Source organism: Rhinoderma darwinii, chromosome 1 (genome assembly GCF_050947455.1).
Source record: "Rhinoderma darwinii isolate aRhiDar2 chromosome 1, aRhiDar2.hap1, whole genome shotgun sequence".
In the NCBI taxonomy this organism is placed as follows: domain Eukaryota; kingdom Metazoa; phylum Chordata; class Amphibia; order Anura; family Rhinodermatidae; genus Rhinoderma; species Rhinoderma darwinii.
The window spans coordinates 631,010,599-631,032,834 of record NC_134687.1 but is presented as its reverse complement, the minus strand read 5'-3'; the positions used below and the strand labels follow the sequence as shown (position 1 = coordinate 631,032,834).

At 43.1% G+C, this 22,236-nt stretch overlaps 1 protein-coding gene across 2 annotated transcripts in view; it reads left to right on the top strand.

The window, feature by feature from the left end:
- The window catches only part of LOC142662042 (uncharacterized), a 36,476-nt gene extending 16,202 nt beyond the window's left edge, over nucleotides 1-20,274 (top strand). The window contains exons 5-7 of one of the 2 annotated variants that reach the window (XM_075839998.1): nucleotides 5,920-6,017; nucleotides 6,184-6,292; nucleotides 17,974-20,274. In XM_075839998.1, the coding sequence (XP_075696113.1) occupies nucleotides 5,920-6,017; nucleotides 6,184-6,292; nucleotides 17,974-19,205 (1,439 nt within the window). In that variant the 3' untranslated portion in view covers nucleotides 19,206-20,274. Of the gene's footprint in view, nucleotides 1-5,919; nucleotides 6,018-6,183; nucleotides 6,293-17,970 lie in introns of both variants that reach the window. The other variant, XM_075839912.1, reaches the window with a different exon arrangement.
- The last annotated feature ends 1,962 nt before the right edge of the window (nucleotides 20,275-22,236 follow it).

The following is a 22,236-nucleotide window of genomic DNA, read 5'->3' as shown; positions in this document are numbered from 1 at the left end:
AAAAGGTGCAGAGTGTGTTCTAAAAGGGGGGATAAGAAAGTGCGACCCTGACCTGTGTATAGAGGATTACTGTCACGATCGGTGGGTATGTGGACCCACTGGGCCGTACCTCCGTAGCGGGATAGCAGCAGGCCAAACAGTGTACCAAGTCAATGTCTATATAGTCCAAGCACAAGGGTACCTGTAGCAGTTCAGATAGTAGTAACGGCTAGACTCAAATGGGACCTTGGCAGCAAACACCAGGAGTGGTGTAACGCAGCAGGCATGTCCGATGGCACAACACGACTCCAACTTTCTAAGGCACAGGAACAACGGTAGCACGGGATGCAGGTAGCAGGTACGGGAACACTGGGAACAGGATAACACTAAGGGACCATTTGCAAGACTAACACGAGTAAACACAACGCTCAAGCAATGAGAAAAGGGCAGAGTCCTTTTTATAGTCCAGGGTGATCATGGGTTAATTAATGATTATTTTCATGTGCGCGCGCTGGCCCTTTAAGACCGGGCACGAGCATGTGCGCGTACCATATGGGACACAGCAGAACGGAGCGTAAGTGAGCGCTGGCATCTCCTGGGGAGGAGATGCGGGCCATCGCTCACAGAGCCATGGCTGTGGCCTTCGGGGAATGAGTAATCCTGACGGTCCATGGCCGTGGACGCTACAATTACTTCACAGCGTACCACACATCTATGGATTATTATTTACCCCATTATCATACCACCTTATAATGCCCTGATGCATACCGCACAGGTTACATATGCCCCCACATTATAACCTGAAACACCAGTAATACCCCAAACAGAACTACCACCAAGCAAAATCTACGCTCCAAGATTCAAATGGTGCTGCCTCCCTTCTGAGCCCTACAGTGTGCCCAAACAGCAGTTTACATCCACATATATGGCATTGCAATACCCGGAAGAACTTGCTGAACAATTTATGAGGTACCGTATTTGTTTCCAGTGGCACAAACTGGGCACAAAATATTGGGCAAAAACGTGGCATATCAGTAGAAAACTGCCACTTTTCACATTGCAACACCCACAGCGCACACATTTTTGGAAAACACATAATGCTGTATGTAGCGATAAATGTCTTGTGGGTGTAGTTTCCAAATTGGGGGGATTATTTTATTATTTAACTTCAGAGCCTCTGAAATTGTGAACAATACTTTGTAATTCACGAAATTAGGCCTCAAATGTGTATGGTGAGCCCTGTCGAATGTCCAGGCAAAAGATTAGGGCCACATGTAGGGTGATTATACAACCAGGAAACACAGAATAATAATTAGAGAGCTGTCTTTTCACAGTGGCACAAGCTGGGCACAACATATATGGCACTGAACTAGCATATCTACGGAAACATCCATGGTACACATTTACATCTGTGGGGTAAACCTACTCCCTCACCACACCTCTAGATTAATTCTCTGTTGAGGTGTAATTTCCACAATGTAGGTCACTTCTTCGCTACTTTTTTTTTTTTTACTCTTTTGGTACCTCAGGGGCACTACAAATGCTTCTGCAAACCAATCCAGCTAAATCTGCGCTCCAAAAGCCAAATTGCGCTTCTTCCCTTCTGAGCCCTGCCGTGTGTCCAAACAACAGTTTATGACCCACCTATGGGATATTGCCGTATTCGAGAGAAATTGCTTTATAAATGTAGGGCTTTTTCTTGTTTATTTCTTGTAGAAATTTTTAGCTAAAAATACATCTAATTGAAAACATGTAATTTTTCATTTTCACAGCCCAATTCTGATAAACTCTATCAAACACCTGTGGGGTCAATATGCCCATTACACCCCAAGATGAATTCCTTGTGGGTGTTGTTTCCAAAATGGGGTCTTTATTGAGGGATATTTCTTATGTTTTGGCACCTTAAAGAGGCTCTGTCACCACATTATAAGTGCCCTATCTCCTACATAAGGAGATGGGAGCTATAATGTAGATGACAGCAGTGCTTTTTATTTAGAAAAACGATCTATTTTTACCACTTTGAGTGTTTTTTTTTATTTGATTTTTTTTTAGCTTTATGCTAAGTTTCTTAATGACCAAGTGGGCGTGTTTTTACTTTAGACCAAGTGGGTGTTGTACAGAGGAGTGTATGACGCTGACCAATCAGCGTCATACACTTCTCTCCATTCTTTTACACTGCACTAGTGAAAAAGAAAAAGGATTAAATATTTGCAAAAAAATATATAAATTAAATCTTCAAGTATTACCTTAACTTTGCTTTCACCCCTGTGAGCAGGGATCAGGAACTTTTGGCTCTCCAACTGCTGTGAAACTACAACTCTCAGCATTCCTGGCCACAGCCGGGGATTAGGGATTCCGCTCCTACAGGGAGCAAAAAAATCACATCACATCCAAGTGGCAGCTGTGCTTTATGGGGCCGAGTAGAGTTCTACGGGAGCGGTGCGGCCGAGAGAACGGCCCAAAATAGGGAGCGTTCCATTTTTTTTCATTAAAAAATTGGCCGTGTGAATACCCACATTTGGGGTCTATTGTTCCTACTGAGGCCTGGTCACGGCCTAACTGCTGAAGCCGGACTCTCATCTCGCTGCATGGACTATTCTATGGGGAACCAGTCACCAGCAATTTCACCACTAGACCCAAAGGACCCCCAGGTAGGGTATGAAATATCCTTCTTATCTTTCTCTCTTTTATGTTAATAATAAGTGTCTGTTTACCTATATAAAAAAAAATAGTCTCCAAAGTAATTTGGAAATTCACTGAGAAGAGTCCCACACTGCCTGTTACCTGAGGAGGAGGAGGAGGAGGAGGAGTAGTCCCACACTGCCTGTTACCTGAGGAGTAGTCCCACACTGCCTGTTACCTGAGGAGGAGGAGTAGTCCCACACTGCCTGTTACCTGAGGAGGAGGAGTAGTCCCACACTGCCTGTTACCTGAGGAGGAGGAGGAGTCCCACACTGCCTGTTACCTGAGGAGGAGGAGGAGTCCCACACTGCCTGTTACCTGAGGAGGAGGAGGAGTCCCACACTACCTGTTACCTGAGGAGGAGGAGGAGTCCCACACTGCCTGTTACCTGAGGAGGAGTCCCACACTGCCTGTTACCTGAGGAGGACGAGGAGTCCCACACTGCCTGTTACCTGAGGAGGAGTCCCACACTGCCTGTTACCTGAGGAGGACGAGGAGTCCCACACTGCCTGTTACCTGAGGACGAGGAGTCCCACACTGCCTGTTACCTGAGGACGAGGAGTCCCACACTGCCTGTTACCTGAGGAGGAGTCGGGCTGAGAGGCTGGAGGGATCACTTCACCCCCTAGGGGCACTATCTTTGGCTCTATAGAACCATGGTTGTGGTGTCGTTTAAAGATAAATCTTCGCTTTGGAGCATCACAGTTCTAGGTGCTATAGAACCGGAGATACAGGCAGTTAAAGACATAGTTGGGGATGCAAGCTGCAGATACAGATCCCATTCCCAACTATGCAGATTTGAAGTGACCCCCCCCTCCAGCCTCTCAGTCTGACTCCTCAGAGAACGGGCAGCGTGTGGCTCCTCTCCTCAGAGAACGGGCAGCGTGTGGCTCCTCTCCTCAGAGAACGGGCAGCGTGTGGCTCCTCTCCTCAGAGAACGGGCAGCGTGTGGGTCTTCTCCTCAGAGAACGGGCAGCGTGTGACACTTCTCAGCTAATTTCAATATGACTTTGGAGGCAATGTTGTTTTTTTTTTTAAATAGGTTTTTGGTAATAAAAAAAGAGGGAAAGTATAGAAGAATATTTTATACCCTACCTGAGGGTGTTGTTGGTTTAGTTTGTGAAAATGCTGCAAACCGGTTCTCCTATTAAATGTGTTGTTTTAGTGAGCAGATTTATCCAAACTGTCTAAAACAAAAACTATTTGTTGCCCATAACAACCAATCACAGCACAGCTTTCATTTTACCACAGCAGTTTAATTAAAGAAAAAATTAGCTCTGATTGGCTGCTATGAGCATGACCACAACACTTAGAGATAGACAGCAACATAATACAAGTGGATAATTCCAGCATTATTCCTATTCAGTCAGCCTATGGATGTCATGTAACCATAGTAACCGAATGCCAAAGGTCAAATATAACAGAGCAAGGTGACCACAACGAACTGCATGGGAAAGAAATGCTGAGCTTCAGTGTTTGTCTGATCATCATAATGAAATGTCACCACAACAAATTGGAGCTGAATCTCAACGCACGTGTAATGTGAATATTGTAGAAGCACAAAACATGAGCTCCGAAAGAAGGACACGTCTCCACAATCGAAAGGCACAAAGACCACCCAGAAACGGACAGCAAGAACAACCTGAAGAAACTATTCAAAGGCGTGAAAACCCAGCGTGGGCGTAGAGCGGGTTACGTTGTGCCATTAGACGGGTATTGAGTAGGGAGGTCTTATCGCTACTTGGAGGGCAGTGTATGGATACAGTCAGTATAAATATATATGGGGGGAGCAAAAAAAAAATTCATTAAAATAAATAACTATGAAGTAACACGCGTAAAGGGTCCACGTCTCCTGCCATGGGAGGATTATTATCCTACAAAATGAAAGAATTGACCAACAAGAGTTTTCTAGAGCCCATTGTATTTCTTGTACAATGGGCATACAGGGGGTAGAGTGTTGACACACTGGGGACAGTGATGGCATACCCAGGGGACAGAGTGGTGGCATACAGTGGGTAGAGTGATACACAGGGGTTTGTGATGGCATACAGGCAACAGAGTGGTGGTATACCCAGGGACTGCAATGGCATACAGTGGACAGTGATGGAATACCTAGGGGACAGGGATGGCGTACCCAGGGGACATTGAGGGCATAATCAGGGGACAGAATGGTCACATATAGGGGAGAGTGATGGCATACCCAGGGGACAGTGATGGCTTGCAGGGGACAGGATGGTGGCATACCCAGTGGACAGTGATTGCATACAGGTGGCAGACTTTTCTAGATCTTGTATATTTTCACACGATGAGCTTTATTGCTAGTTATCACATAAAGTGACACATGTCAGATTAGAAAAATAAGGCACTGTGATAAAGGTCAAAACTGGGTTCTAGCAGCCAGGGGTTAAAGAGGGCACTGCCATTAGGGAATACCGCTGCCATGAAGGGGTGTACTTCGTCTGCAACAATGTTTAGGTAGGTGGTATGTGTGATAGTACCGTCTTCATAAATGCCAAAACACAAGGTTTCCCAGCAGAACGTTGCCCAGAGCATCACACTGCCTCCGCCGGCTTGTCTTCTTCCCATAGTTCATTCTGGTGCCATCTCTTCCCCAGGTAAGTGACGCACACGCACCCAGCTGTCCACATGATGTCAAATGTGATTTATCAGACTGGGCCGCTTTCTTCTATGCTCCAGATCTGTAGCTCATGTGCTCATTGTAGGCACTTTCAGCAGTGGACGGATCAGCACGGGCACTCTGACCAGTATGCGGCTACATACTTAGTAAGCTGCCATGCTCTGTGTGTTCTGACACCTTTCATAGCCAGCAGTAGCTTTTCCAGCAATTTGTGCTACAGTAGCTCTTTTGTAGGGTCTGACCAGACGGGCTAACCTTCACTCTCCACACACATCAGTAACCCTGTTGCCAGTTTACCAGTTGTCCTCCTTCTGGAGTACTTTTGGGTGGTACAAACCACTGTATACCAGAAACTCCACACAAGACCAGCTATTTTGGAGACGCTCTGACCCCCAGCACATGCTAGGGCAATGCCCTGAGAATTTTTCTGTGCCCCACCATTCACTCTGGTAGGCCCCATTACGACTGCGGCACTAGGACCTTGGCAAAGCGGCGAGGAGCACAATATTGTAACTTTGGTTCTGATAAATAAACCTAGACTTGAAGGTGAAGAGAGTAGTGTCTGATATATAGACAGATATACAGTAGTAGTGTATTCAGTCACTATGTGTTTTCTACAGATGGATCCAGCAGGAGAAATCCACCAGAGAGATGTCCCAGTCCACTGTATTCCCAGGACTGTCCAGAGGAAAATCGCAATATCGCATGGAATCATCAGGTAGATGAAGATGAGCCCTATACCTGATCTATATAGGGAGGTGTGGCATTTTTTGATCTTGCGGTCATGGATGTGGTCTTAGATTATGGTGGTTTCTTACGTTGATCTGTTAGATTCTTCGCACTATCTGCTGTATTGTACTGAATTGTTACATATGTGAAATCAGGGGGAAGATCTGATTACTATTAAAGTGGAGGATGAAGAGGAGTGGATGAGGGGCGATCAACCGTGTCCGAGTGAAGTGGAGGAGGAAATTCCAGGAGGCGTTAACACAGGTATGTAATAATAAATTTAGAAAGTGATTTGGGAGGTTTCTTAAGATTAGGTTCCTCCTTGGTTCTACATTACAGTAACACTTCAGACAATGTGTTATACATAGTGCAGGACCTGAGGGAGCTGTGATTGCACATAGAAGTTCTCTACAAGGTGTTCTATGAATCCGGTCATGCTCTAGGATCAGTATCTTTTTTTGGGGGCACCAGCTACTATTCACCGCTGCACTAACAGCCGGGATCTGAAAAAACTCAGTTTAACCACTTAAACCCCGCAATCCGTGCTTATAGGGGCTCGCTTTGACACTGTAAGTTCACACTGGGTGGATAGACTGCATAAAGGTACACCGCGTATCCGCCCTGGCCACAGGGAATTCCGGGTGAAAAGCCGCACCAAATGGTGGTGCAGTGTTACGGCCGGAATATTCGCTGCGGAAAACTGCGGCATTAGCCGGTCTACTGGCATGCCGCCCTCCTGGGATGATGTTTTATCCCAGGAGTCTGCTGCAGCCTATGATTGACTGCAGCAGCGTTCACATGGGATGAAATGTCATCCCAGGATGCCGGCCCTCTGACGTCATCTAGGCGGCCTCCTGGGATGAAGTTTCATCCCATGTGACCGCTGTCATTGGCTGCATTGGTCACATGGGATGAAACGTCATACCAGGAGGCCAGCCTGCTGATTGTCAGGTAAGTATGAGGAGGGTTTTTTTTCGAAGTCGCTTTTTTTGCAGCGTAATCGCGATTCTGCCACAAAAGCTACAACACTTGACTGTTTGTTGTGGGTTTTAGATGCTCTTTGAATTCAATGGGGAAAATTACCGGCTATTCTGCAACCACAAGTGGTTTCTTACAGCACATTTTTTGTGCCATCTTTTTTTTATTTTATTTTTTTTTTGTCCAAGAATGCTGTGGCCACGTTACATAAAAGTCTATAGTGAAATATAATCCAACAAAATGCAAAGTCTTCCTATGGTATGACTCTCTCTCCTTGTATGTGTAATATAACTGTCCGTCCCTCCCTCATCCTCCAATTGTCTCTTTGGGTATCGTAACTAAGATCTTTTTCATAGTCTATGCAGAGGATCCCCCGTTACCAGGGCTGGCCTTATCGGTGTGCAACCTGTGCCATTGCACAGAGCGCATTACTCCAGCAGGTGGAAGGGGGTGCTGCGCTGGCTCCCTTCCCCTGCTTGTTTCAGAAGTTCCCGGGCCCGGCGACTCAGCAGTCTCCTTTCCGCCTGGGTGCTTCTTCACTCAGTGGCGTCACTGCCGCTGTAGCGGCCATAGCGGCTGCTAGCGTCAACACCGGGCATGAGGGCTAGCTGTGGCTTCTACATCGGTAGCGATGCCACTATAGCCGAGTATCTCCCTGTTCTGTTATCTACTAGCGCCACTGTAGCTCTCTGAAGGAGCGGAATCCCCGTGTCGGCCGGGGATTCCACTCCAGGACGGAGTGCTTGCGGTCTCTGTCCATATATGGACAGTGATATCAGGGGCAACTCCTGAAGTGGAATCCCCATCCACAGCGTTGCCGACGCTGTGACCGGGGATTCCACTCCAGAAGAAGCAAGAAGCAAGTGACGTCACTGTCCATAAATGCACACAAACGACGGGTTTCTCCTGGAGTGGAATCCCTGGTCACAGCGTCGGCAACGCTGTGGACGTGGATTCCGCTTCAGGAGTTGCCCCTGATGTCACTGTCCATATATGGACAGATATTTAGCCGAGTGCTCCAGGAGCGGAAATCCCCGGGCACGGGGATTCTGCTCCTTTAGGGAGCTGGCGCTATTTACAGGAAGGGGGGTGCTATCTACAAGGGGTTGTAGGCTGTGCGGCACTACCTTCATGTGGGCTGTGTGGCACTACCTACCCGGGTGCTGTGTGGCACTATCTACTAGGGTGCTGTGTGGCACTACCTACCAGGGTGCTGTGTGGCACTACCTACCTGGTGCTGTGTGGCACTACCTACTGGGGGCTGTGTGGCACTATCTACAGGTGCTATGTGCCACTACTTCCAAGGGGGCTGTGTGGCACCACCTCCAAGGGGGCTGTGTGGCACCACCTACAATGGGCTGTTCGACACTACCTACAGGGGCTATGTGGCACTACCTACAATGGGGCTTTGTGGCACTTTCTACAGGTGGAATCTGTGAGTGGCGGGCTGATGGTCATTTTACTGTGACTGGTGGGCTGATGGTCTTCAAGTGGTTTCCACCGTGTGTGGCACTTAGGGGGTATAATACTGTGTGGGCACAATTACTCCTTGAAGGGGTTATAATTATATTATCAAATATTATTATTATACTGTATGGGGGCACTAAAGGGGCATTATACTGTGTGGGAGCACTATATAGGCCATTATACAGTGGGGGGCATTATGCATTTTTTTTTATGATTGGGGGTGGGGTGCCGATAATTTCGCATAGGGCGCCATCTTTCCTAAGGCCGGCCCTGCCCGTTACAATACCCATACAATGTATGACACTTACAAGCCAGGAGCTCTGTAGATTACATTAAAGAGACTCTGTCACCAGATTATAAGTGCCCTATCTCCTACATAAGTTGATTGGCGCTGTAATGTAGATAACAGCAGTGGTTTGGATTTTGAAAAACGATCATTTTTGAGCAAGTTATGAGCAATTTTACATTTATGCTAATTATTTTCTTAATAGACAACTGGGCGTGTTTTTACTTTTTACCAACTGGGGGTTGTGAAGAGAAGTGTATGACACTGACCAATCATTGTTCCAGCTGGGCAGCGTGATTGTACAGTGAAAGAAGCTGGGCTGGAACAATGAGAAGTGTATGATGCTGATTGGTCACTGACTGGCGATGCCAATTAATGTGTGTGTGTGTGTGTGTGTGTGTGTGTGTGTGTATGTATGTGTGTGTGTGTATATATATATATATATATATATATATATATATATATATATAATATAGTTATATTTTATTGTTTTTCTTTACAATAATAAAAGACTTATGGGGAAAAAAGTCAATTTATTTTTTTACTTTTTATTTGTTTTTTGTCCCACTAGGGGACTGGAAGATCTACAACACTGATCGATTATGGTACCTATGCAGTGCAATGCTTTGCAGCTGACATTGTGACACTGTCAGCAAGCCAATTAGGACTTGCCAAAGGTGGGTCCTAACAGGTCTTCCGGACTTTGCAGACCAGGGGCCCGTTGTTAGGCCTCCGGTTGCCATACCATTGATCTGCACCCTAGCCATCGCGTTGAGGGGGTGCCGATCAGGCTAAAAACCCCCTAGATGCCACGGTTGCTATTGTCTGTGGCATCTAGGAGTTAGTCGGCCGGATTAGAGCCTAGTTCCAGTCCTGGCTATTAGGGCAAGGTGTCAGCTATGATATATAAAGCTGACGCCCGTCGGTAATGGCGCGGGCTCCGCTTCTGAGCCTACATTATAACTGGGATGGAATTGTACTTTGGTTTGCGGGAACCGCTTCCCTGCAGACCCTTCTTCTACCTCCAGAGATCTTTGTTATGTCCGAACTACCGAAGAAGCCGATAGGAATGGCCTGCACAGTCTCCAGACTTAAAGCCCATTGAGCTTATTTGGGATGAACTGGACAGAAGAATGAAAGCAAAGCAACCTACAAGCAGGGCTGGCCTTAGGATAGATGGCGCCCCGTGTGAAATTATCTTTCGGCACCCCACTCCATCATAAAGAAAACTGCCCCATAAAAAGGTATAATGCCGTATATAGTGCCCCCACACAGTATAATGCCCCTTTAGTGCCCCTATACAGTATATTAACAATATTTAATAATATATTATAACCCCTTCTAGGACACAGTATTTTGTCCTCTAATTGTTCCACACACCGTATTATCCCCCCTGTAGTGCCCCTACACAGTATAATGTTCGCTTAGTAGTGCCCTCCTCTTCTGGCTGCCACACCCCCCCCCCCTTGTAGATAGTCTCTCCCTCCAGATTGTTCCATACAGCCTCCCCGTAGACAGTGCCATAATCCCCCACCTCCTCCTTGTAGACCGTGCTATACAGCCCCCCACCTCCCCATTGTAGATCATGCCATACAGCCCCCCCACCTCCCCCTTGTAGATAGTGCCCCCAAACCCCAAAAAATTGTACTCACCTAGGCCCCGTTCCCACGACAATCTTAGCTGCTCCACGACTGAATCCTTGCGTAGGCCAGTGTGATCCTGTAGCCTAGTACAGAGTTTCCCACCTTTTCTGGCTCGAGACAGCACTGGAAAAACGCCCCTACCAAAAATTGTTTTGAGAGACCGAAAACGGCTAAAAACAAGCACCACACTCGTAGGGTATGTTCACACAGCGTTTTTTGGAAGGCAAAAGTCTGTCTCAAAATTCCTTCAGGACCGCGTTATTTGACTTTTTTTTTTGTGTTCTTTTTTTAAGCCGTTGAAGCGAATGCAAAAGATGCAGGCAAAAAAACACTCCAAACGAGCGCCAAAGGTATTTTCTGCCTCCTATTAATTTGTAGGTCAGAGGTGGAAACCACTTGAAGACGATCAGCCTGCCGCTCACAGTAAAATGAGCATCAGCCCCCTCACTCACAGTAAAATGACCATCATCCCGCCACTCACAGATTCCCCCTGTAGATGGTGCCACATAGCCCCCTGTAGATGGTGCCACACAGCCCCCTGTAGATGGTGCCACACAGCCCCCTGTAGGTAGTGCCACACAACCCTCTTGTAGGTAGTGCCACACAACCCCCTTGTAGGTAGTGCCAGACACCACCATGTAGGTAGTGCCACTCAGCCCTCTTGTAGATAGCACCCCCTCCTTCCCGTAGATAGCGCCACTGTAGCTCCCTGAAGGCATTCAAGCATGAATCCAAGCATGTAGCAGATCCGCACGAGAATAAGGCCCTGTTCACAACGAGTTTTTTGCGTCGGAAACTGCGGCAAAAAAAAACAGCCGAAATCGCCTCATTGATTTCAACGGGAGGCGAAGGTGGTTTTTTATTGTGAGCGGAAAAAAAACTATGGCGGGAAAAAGAAGCGACATGCCCGTTCTTCGAGCATTTCCGTCTCTGACCTATTGATATCAATGGGAGTCAGAGAAAGCCTAAAGGAATTTCGAGGCAGATTTTTCTGACTGTAAAAAACTGTGAACAAGGCCTAAGTCCTATTGTCATTCAAAGTTGCTTATCCTCGGATAAGTAGCATGCTACTTATTGCTGTGGTGGATTTCTTTTCATGGTGCGGACAAAAATACTCGTTTAAAATTGTTCTGCATGTGAACTGGGATGCGGAAACCTCATATGCATGGGATGCAGAATCATCGGCATGTCATCAGATTACGTATCAAATCCAACATGTGTGAACGGGGTCTTTGGTCGAGTTAAAAAAAACTCTGTTAGGCCAAATGCACACGATACTTATTACGTGCAAACTTGTCATGGGTATTTTCGTGCTTCAAATCCGCAGTGTAATACAGTACCAGCAAAGTAAATGAGATCAAGAAATCTCATCTACATGTCGCATTGTCTGTACAAAAATTGACCTGCGGTGCGTATTTGAAAATATGCTACATGTCAATTTATCTTGCGTTTCCGCTTACGAATTGTTTGACTAGTTTAAAAAAAAAAGCATAAAAATGTAAAAACGCTGCGTTTTTTTCGCGTTGCAGTTCCATGTGTCATAAGTGTTTGCTGCGTGGCTACGTGATTTTCATGCATATGCCATCCTTATGACACGCGGTTTTGATGTTTAGAAAAATAAATGAAGGAAGTGGTTTTATTTTTCCCTTCATTTCTTGATCTACTGTTGCGCGAATCATGCGCGACACGCGGAAGTGCTTCCATGTGCTGCGGGCGATTTTCACGCACCCATTGACCGTGTGAAGGACTTTTTTTTTTAATGGCTTTCACACGGCTGCATGTATTTCTATGGGATTATTCACATAGTCGTTGCTCTAACGGACCATGTGAAGGGCCTGTAAAAAAAAAATAGGACATGTCCTATTTTTGTGCATTTTCATGGATCCCTCAATAGACTCAAGTCTATGAGGGATCTGTGAAAACGGGTCCCGCATGGGTGCAAATCAGTTATTCACGGCTGATTTTACACACGTTCGTTTGAATATAACCTTGTATTGTAATTTGTAGTGAATTTTCAGTGCTCAATCCACACCAAAAATAGGAGACAAGTGGCCTTATTCAGACGTCCATGTTCGGTCTGTGATATACTGACCGTGTATTGGCCATATTTCCCAGACCAACTACAGTTCAGGGAGTCTGGTTTCTAACATCACCGTTATCTATAATCATAGGAGTCCCTACCTTTCCGTGGGAATACTGTCCCTGGTCCCGTACTGAAAGCATCATTACAGGGCAGTGTTCCCGCAGAGAGGCAGGGACTCCTAGCAGCATTGATAACTATGTCCAGCTCCCCGAATTTTGGTCGGCCTGGGAAATACGGCCGATACACGCTCCATATATCACGGACCAACCTGTCTCAATTAGGAGAAATATATTACAGAAAGTTTGCTCACCGCGTTTCCGATGCGTTAGTTGGTACAAGTTTATTTTGTCCAGATGCTGCAGGTGCTTGAAAACACCCCCAACAAGGTCCTATGTCGACAGCAGGTATACAAAGCAATGGAAGTGAACAAAAGGTGAATCTAGCACTCGGTATAAAAGTTAATGGTTTATTCGGTTATTTTAAAACAGAAAGATTAAAACAAAAATCCCAGGACCACGCTTATGCGTTTCAGACCGCTAGGGTCCTAAGTCATAGCTTGGTGTTTTGGGCAATTTTTTGAAAAATGCTGGGGGAAATACGATTTCCTATTGTGGATTTCCTCCAGCAATTTATCTCAAAATTGCCCAAAATAAAAGTACATGGCTGACATGCACTGGTTCATACAAATGAGGTGGTACAAGATGTACTATGTGTACCATAATGTCAAATACTTCTATTTTAATTTCCTCATCTAACAACATCTCTTTCTCTATAAAATCTCTAATAAATTGTTACACTACCCACGTAGTATATGTTCTACATTGCGACAAATGTAATGTACAATATGTGGGTTGCACAATTAGACCACTAAAGAAAAGGGCCGCGGAATATCTGGCATACATAAAAAATCCAAATAAAACTAATGTATCAGGAGCAGCTAAATATTTTATGGGACTACACCAACGCAACATCAGCACACTAAAATTCTCTGGTTTGGAAAGAGTATATCATCCCAAAAGAGGTGAAGATTGGAGAAAGCTCCTTTTAATAGACAGGCATTATGGATTTTAAAATTGGACATCCGCTTCCCACAAGGAATGAACTACAGAAACGATCTCATGTACATTTATGAATCGAACTTAATTCAATTTACACTAATTCAAATTATTAAGGCAAAAAATAATCTTTTGAATGTTCAAACAGGTGTAAATTAAGCACTAACCGGTACTTATGTTACCATATAGTGAGTTTATAAATATGTTTAGACTAACACACATATTCTACATGAGCTTTTTATATGTGGTATTCATGCCGGAATATAACATAATACGTAGGTGATAAATAGCCATGTTCAAAATAAAATGAGGTGTTCACTATGTAAGACAATGTAATATATAAGTGGAAAAATAATATATCATTGTACAAATGATGAAATCAGTCCCTAATATAAGACAACATATATCCCGTTTGTTCTTTCAAGTGACTGCAGGCTGGTCTATTTTAAGGGGAGCTGTCCTTCAGCACCAAGCAGTGTCACTTTTCAGTTATTCTGAGATGAGCTGTCCTTCAGCACCATGGATGCAATAATATGCACAACAGACATGAATAGAAATGTATTGCTTTATTCAAACAAAATTATATAAATGACAAAAATTTAATATTTCAGCAATTGGATTCTATTGGTGAATATATTACTGATAACATTTTTTATTCAAGTTTTCCAATTAAAGACCTAGGCAGCGGGCTTCTCACTCCCCCTAGATTACGTCAGTGTTAACACACCTGAGCACTCGGCAGAATTGTCTGATATGTCTTTCTAACTATTCAAAATACTTTTACAATTTCTGTCAAAAAATCTTAGTGATGCATGTCGGACTCACTGTGTCTTGTACTAAGTATGTAATAATGTTTTAGAAAGAATATATATTAATGTTACACAACACAACTAAAGCCATGCATGAAACGGTTATTTTCTAAAGCCCACCCACAGGATGTTACCTGACCTAGGTTAACTCATGAGAGGAACACCAAGCTATGACTAAGGACAAGCGGTCTGAAACGCGTAAGCGTGATCCCGGGATTTTTGTTTTAATCTTTCTGTTTGAAAATGACCGAATAAACCATTAACTTTTATACCGAGTGCTGGATACACCTTCCATTGCCTGTCTGAATTAGGCCTCATTCACACGAGCGTGAATCACGTCCGCGTGCTGTGTGTTGAAACAACGCACAGCACACGGACCCATTGATTTCAATGGGGCCATTCACACATGCGTGATTTTTCACGCAACGAGAGTCTGTTTCGTGAAACTCACTGCATGTCCTATATTGGTGCGTTATCGCACACCGACGCGCCCATCGAAGTCAGTGGGAACTTTTGCACCAATGTTGGGAAGAGTTTTCTGAACAATATCTAAATGCAATTATAGAAAGAATTCCTCAATTGTGTAAAGCTGTTATATCAGCTAGAGGTGGCAACTCTGAAGAGTAAAAAATATAGATTTAATTTGTTGAAACAAAGCTAATCCATTATTTTTATTCATCTTAACTTGTTTGTTCTATGCTTTCATTTCAAAGTAGATTTATGACATTAAACTGTGTAAATATCAATAAAAACTGGAAAAATTGAGGTGTTCTACAACTTTTGACCGGTAGTTTATATATACAGCGCATGTTGGAAAGAGGTTAAGCAGAATTTTGTTATAGTCACCATTAGGGCTGGGCGATTTATGACATAAATCAAAATCACGATAAATTGAACATGTAACCTCGATTACGATTAATAAACTATTATTCAGGCCACACCCCTTTTTACTTGCCATGCCCCCTATTTGCATGCTATGCCATTGAAGTAGTATTTATCCCCTGAGCCTGCTGTATACTATTGTATATAATATCCCCCTGACACTACAATTGTATATAATATCCCCCCTGACACTGCCCCCACATAGTAAAATGCCTTTATAAATACCCTCCACACAGTATAATGCTCCTATAGCTGCCCTCCACACAGTATAATTCCCCTTTAACTGCCCTTTACACAGTATAATGCCCCCATAATTGCCCTCCACACAGTATAAAATCCCCTATAGCGGTCTCCTCATAGTATAATGCCGTATAGCTGCCCCCACGCTGTATAATGCCCCCACATAGCCCCAATAGTGCCTAATAAAAACATACTCCCCTAACCCCGATCCAACGACGTGTGGAGGAGAGCCCTTTGCTCCTCCGGTCTGTGTGGCTTGGCACAGAGAGACGCGAAGACGTCACTGCAACACGCATTTCTGCGCCGAGTAGTGAATGGTAGAGCAGGGACCTTACGACTCCCTGCTCTACCATTGGATTTAACTGTATCTGTATCCTAAAGACGCAGATACAGTTGAAATGGGGGGGGGGGGGGAATGAAATGTGCAAGGTGACGTCGGTCAATTGTGCTGAGTTTCAATTTTGTTGTGTTTCTTTTTATTAATTGCCCAGCCCTCGTCAACATGAATAGAAAAAAATATATACATTTTGGTAATATTCTTTGTACTTTGTAATATATTCGTTTCAGCCATTACAAATCTCCTAATAATAACAGCTGAGAAGAAAGATCCTCATTATAGTGCTATATTTAATATGAGGCCGGGGACAAGAATTGAGCAAGTAGTCGAAAACACACAAGGTATCCATGACAACTCTGCACACAAGGGGACATGTTGTCTTTAGGAAATTTCCGTTGTACAACCTTAGGCTGCAATATCAAGAATTTAGACCCCCACTATAATCTACTGTACACTATATAGCTTTTTTGGAACATAACTTCTGGTAGGTTTCCTTTGAGCTTTTATAGTGGCTTTAATGAAGTGTTTTTTTTGTTTTTTTTTAAATATTCGGGGAATCTTTCAGATCCATTATTATTAGGAAGCTTTCACATTTAATTGTTGTACATACAAAGACCTTTCAGTGATGATAACCTGCACCACTTCACTAGGTCCACCTTTTTAGTACTTTGATCGAAACCTCTTTCCCCTGTGTTTTAAAGACGCAGATACAGTTGAAATCGGGGGAGGGGGGGGGGCGCTTTCTCCTTAGAACCTCTTTCCCCTGAATTCTTCACACGGCTGTGTTCGGACCATATGTCGGCCGTATTTCCCATACCAAACACAGTTTAGGGGGCTAGACTCCTAGCATCAAAGTCATCCATGATGCTTCGAGTCAATGCCTCTCCGTGGGACTACCATACTAAAAACAGGATTGCAGTATGGGACAGTATTACTGTAGGGAGGCAGGGACACCTGGCATTGTAGAGAACTATGATGCTAGAATCCCGGCTACCTGAACAGTGTTTGGTCCAGGATATGCGACCGACATACGGTCTGAACACGGCCATGTGAAGCTGGCCTTAGTGGAATGAATTCAACAATGTACTGGAAACCTTTTAGAACAAATTCTGATTAATAACCTCACTATCTATTTAATTACATAATAAATGTGTTTGATAAAATTGAGATCAGGTGACTGCTCAGACATTAGGATATACAGACCTTATTGTCATGTCCGTAAATTCAGCCTGAGAAGTGTGGTTTGTCTTATGGCACATTATCTTGTTAAATGTAGACATTGGCTAAGGTTAAATTGTCAGTAAAAATATTAAAGTGACCCTCCGGGATCAGGAAAAAATTATAAATGTGATGGGGTATATGGAGTAATATTGCCTGGTGCCCTTCAGTTGTGCCCCTCTAAAACGGTGGATCAATTGCAGAGTCCCCTCTGTGTTGTCTCAAAATGGCCATAGCGCTTCTCAAAGTATAAGTCACTTCCTCTGTTCACGGATTGGACAGAACTGCTCACATGAGCAGCTGTGGCCAATCCGAGAACCGTGGGAGTGTCTCAGATTCTTAGTCCTAAGAAGCCATTTTGGGACAGTACAGAGGGGACCCTAAAACGGCAAATCCACGTCAGAGGGGCACAACTGAAGGGCACCAGCTAATGTTACTCCATATACACTATCATATTTAAAACGTTGTCCCAGGGACCAGAGGGTCGCTTTGTTGTTGTATTATAGTGAATACCAATTGGTATTGAAGGACCAAATGTGTTGGTAGAGGACAGGCTTAATTGCCGGGTAATCTTGTGCTCACATGTTTTTGTTTTATTAAGTCAAGGTTTATGTAATAAAAGTGGTGACTAGATATAGACTGGAAACCCGGACTTTATCAGTGATATATAAGTTTGATAAACAATATAAAATATAAGGCTGAAATCACACATGTAGCTTTTGTGGCAGTTCTTGGTTTTTGTTTATTTTTTTTTTCCCAAAGCTTGGAGTAGATTCAAAAGGAATTACATATACTTCTCCCTCCTGCTGTATCCACTTCTGGCTTTGATAAAAAAAATAACTTCATGAAAACTGCATGTGTGTGTTTTCAGCCTAATATGAATGTTATAAATCTGTCTACTTTGTGGTTTAAAAAAAAGATACTGAAATTTATCCTAATTCTAGCAGAAAACTCCAGTAAGAACTTTGAGGGAAACATCATGCTATCATTAAATTATAAAGTAGAAGATGAAGATAGCATGCAGCAGTCTTCAGGAGAAAACATCATTACCCTCAATGTACATCCAGGACTTTACAGTACAGATCGATCATATAATTCCCCTAATCACGAGGACCCGTCTACTGACCAATCACAGATTGTTACCACAAGTACAGCTCAGAAAGGGGGTAAAAGCTTTCAATATGGTAAACAGTTCACAAAAATCTCAGGTCGTTTTACAAAGCGAAGAATTCATACACGAGAGAAGCCGTATTCATGTTCAGAATGTGGGAAATGTTTTCCACGAAAATCACAGCTTGCTATACATGAGAGACGTCACACAGGGGAAAAGCCATATTCATGTTCAGAATGTGGAAAGTGCTTTACAGATAAATCATATATGGTTTTACATCAGAGAAGTCACAAAGGAGAGTTGCCGTATTCATGTTCTGAATGTGGGAAATGTTTTCCACGAAAATCACAGCTTGCTATACATGAGAGACGTCACACAGGGGAAAAGCCATATTCATGTTCAGAATGTGGAAAGTGCTTTACAGATAAATCATATATGGTTTTTCATCAGAGAAGTCACAAAGGAGAGAAGCCGTATTCATGTTCAGAATGTGGGAAATGTTTCACCAAAAAATCAAGTCTTGTTACACATGAGAGAAGTCACACAGGAGAGAAGCTGTATTCATGTTCAGAATGTGGAAAGTGCTTTACATATAAATCATATTTTGTTAAACATCAGAAAATTCATATTGGAGAGAAGCCATATTCATGTTCAGAATGTGGGAAATGTTTTACACAAAAATCCAGTCTTGTTACACATTGGAGAAGTCACACAGGAGAGAAGCCATATTCATGTTCAGAATGTGGGAAATGTTTTACACACAAAAAAAGTCTTGTTATACATGAGAGAATTCACACAGGAGAGAAGCCATTTTCATGTTTAGATTGTGAGAAATGTTTTACATCAAAAACATATCTTGTTAAACATGAGAGAATTCACACAGGAGAGAAGCCATTTTCATGTTCAGAATGTGGGAAGTATTTTACAGATAAATCAAGTCTTGTTGTACATAAGAGGATTCACACAGGGGAGAAACCATATTCATGTTCAGCATGTGGAAAATGTTTTATTACTAAAGGCAAACTTCGGGATCATCAGAAAAGCCACACAGGGAAGAATAAAAATTAATAAGAGCAAATTAAACCATAAATAGACTTGATATGGCTACGCAATTTGACACTGCATTAGTGTCTTCCTAAGGCCATGAACATACTAGTTAAGTGAGCACAACTTATGTAATGTAGTCAAATTGTGTCAACTGTTTAAAAAAAAAAAGGCAGTTTGACAGGAGATAAGGGAAATTGTGTTCATTTAGTGTCGCAAAAGGAAGTCACAATGTAGCACAAAGTCAATATACATAAAGATAGATACATAAAGCAGGGATAAAATGAAAATCAAAAGAAATAACTATAAATATAATTCCTATATGTACACATAATAACGTTGTGCCGGAAAATGAGAACACAAGTCAGCAAGCGGTGGACAAAAGCATCGATCAGTGGAGCAAAACAAGACGTAGGAGAGGGTAGGGAGTAATAAAAAAAAAAGGGAAAATGGATTGGGGAAACAAAAGATCCATTACTGAGGCGAGTCTCCGATCAACGAAAAGCGCTGAGGCAACCAGAGCATCCTCGTTGTCATGGAGGCTTCATTAAGGGAAGAAACTACGGCAAGAGAGGAGGGACAAACTAAAAAAGCTAAATATCAAGCCCACTTGCGGAGAACTTTGTGTAGACAAGGGAAAAGTTAGAGAGGAAAGCGGAACTAAGGGAAAAAATAAGCAGAAGTCGAGAAAATGTGTGGATATGGAGGATAAGATTACTAGAGGCAGTAACAAAGAATGAATATGTGGACCATTACAATATGTTGTGGAAGATTTACAAGAATGTGACAATAAATAAAAAAATTAAAGCATCCAGATCAAAAATAATGTATGATCATACTTGGAAGTAAAGGATTATAATAATGAATAATAATAAAAAGTTTGATGTACAGTGAAACACCTTGTCTGAACACTTTTCAAGGGAATGCTTAACCCCTTTTTTCAAATCTGACGTGTCACTTTCTGTGGTAATACCTTTTGTATTTTTTTTATGTATCCAAGCGATTCTGAGATATTTTTCTCGTGACACTTTTTATGTTAGTGGTAAAATTTGGTCGTGTATTCAGTGTTTATTTGTGAAAAACACCAAAATTCAGAGGATATTTGTAAAATTTAGCATTTTTCTAAATTTTAAATGTATTTGCTTGTAAGACAGATAGTAGTAGTACCACACAAAATAGTTACTAGTTAACATTTACCATATGTCTACCTTATGTAAGCATTGTTTTTTAAAAATCCTTTTATTTTTCTAGGACATTACAAGGCTTATAATTTTATCAGCAATTTCTCACATTTTCCAGAAAATTTCAAAACGCTATTTTTTTAGAGACCACTTTATATATTAGAAAGTCCCCATAAATCACCCCATTTTAAAAACTGCACCCCTCAAATGATTCAAAACCGCATTTAGAGAGTTTCTTAACCCCTTATGCGGTTCACATTTTTGCCAAAATTCATTTTTAATACATTTTTTTTTCTGTAATACAGAAGGTTTTACCAGAAAAACGCACCTCATTATTTATTGCCCAGATTCTGCAGTTTTTAGAAATATCCCACATGTGGCCCTTATGTCCTAATAGACTGAAGCACAGGCATCAGAAGCAAAGTAGCACTTTAGTATATTTTGGGGCCTCCTTTTTTTTAGAATATATTTTAGGCACCATGTCAGGTTTAAAGAGGACTTGTGGTGCCAAAACTGTGGAAACCCCCCCCCCCCCAAACGTGACCCCATTTTGGAAACTACGCACCTCAAGAAATTCATCTAAAAATTAAAATCTACCTTTTTTCTGAACAAACTTGTAGTTTTTTACAAGAAATAAAGGTGAAAAAGCACCCCAACATTTGTAAAGCAATTTCTCACGATTATGCAAATACCCCATATGTAGTAATAATTTGCTACCCATGGCAGGGCTCAGAGGGGAAGGAGTGCCATTTGGATTTTGAAGCGCAGATTTTGCTGGAATGGTTTGCGGTGCCATGTCACATTTGCAAAGCCCCTAAGGGGCCAATACAGTGCAAAGCCCGCATAAATGACCCCATTTAAGAAACTACACCCCTCAAGGAATTTATCTAGCGGCATAGTGAGTATTTTGACCCCGCTGTTTTATTGCTGAATTTATTGGAATTCGACAGTGAAAAGTAAACTCTATTTTTTCCAAATATATGTAGATTTTGCTCTCAATTTTTTCTTTTCACAAGGGGTTATAGGGGAAAAAAAAACACCTCACAATTTATTACTGTAACACCCGGGCCACCAGGATTACTCACCTCCAGACGGCCGCAGCCATGGATCTGTGAGCGCTGGCCCGCATCTCCTCAGGAGACGCCAGCGCTCATTTCCGCTTCATTCCGTGGTAACCCATAGGGTGCGCATGCATGCTTGTGCCTGGCCTTAAAGGGCCAGTGCTCGCACATGAATTAAATATGTAATTAGCCCATACTCTCCCTGGACTATAAGAAGGGCCCTGCACCTTCCCTCATTGCCTGAGCGTTGTTGCATTTACCTGTGTTAGTCTTTGCAAATGGTCCCTTAGTGTTTTCCAGTTTCCAGTGTTCCCATATCTGCTACCTGTATCCCGTTCTACCTTGTTCCTTCTCCATAGAGAGTTGGGGTCATGTTGTGCCGTATACTACACCTTCTGTGTTATACCTCTCCTGGTGTCTGCCTGCTGCCATTTTCCATCCGAGCCTACCATCGCTACTGTCTGAATTACCACAGGTACCTTTTTTCGAACTATAGACGTTGACTTGGTATCCTGTTGGCCAGCTGCTATCCCACTACGGCGGTACGGCCCATTGGGTCCACATACCCACAGATCGTGACAGTACACTCAGGCCATGAACCCTGCTGGTCAATTCAAAACCATGACGATGTTACAAGCCATGCGGTCAGATATGCTAGTCCTCCGGTCACTACAAGACTAACTCCTCCAGGCGGTGAACATCGGCTGGATACACAAGCTGCAGCCTTCCCGACACCTGTTCCTGTTACCTCTGCTGTTCCTCCTACTACACCTGGCAGTGCTAACTCCTGATTTAGTCTGCCACTACCTCATT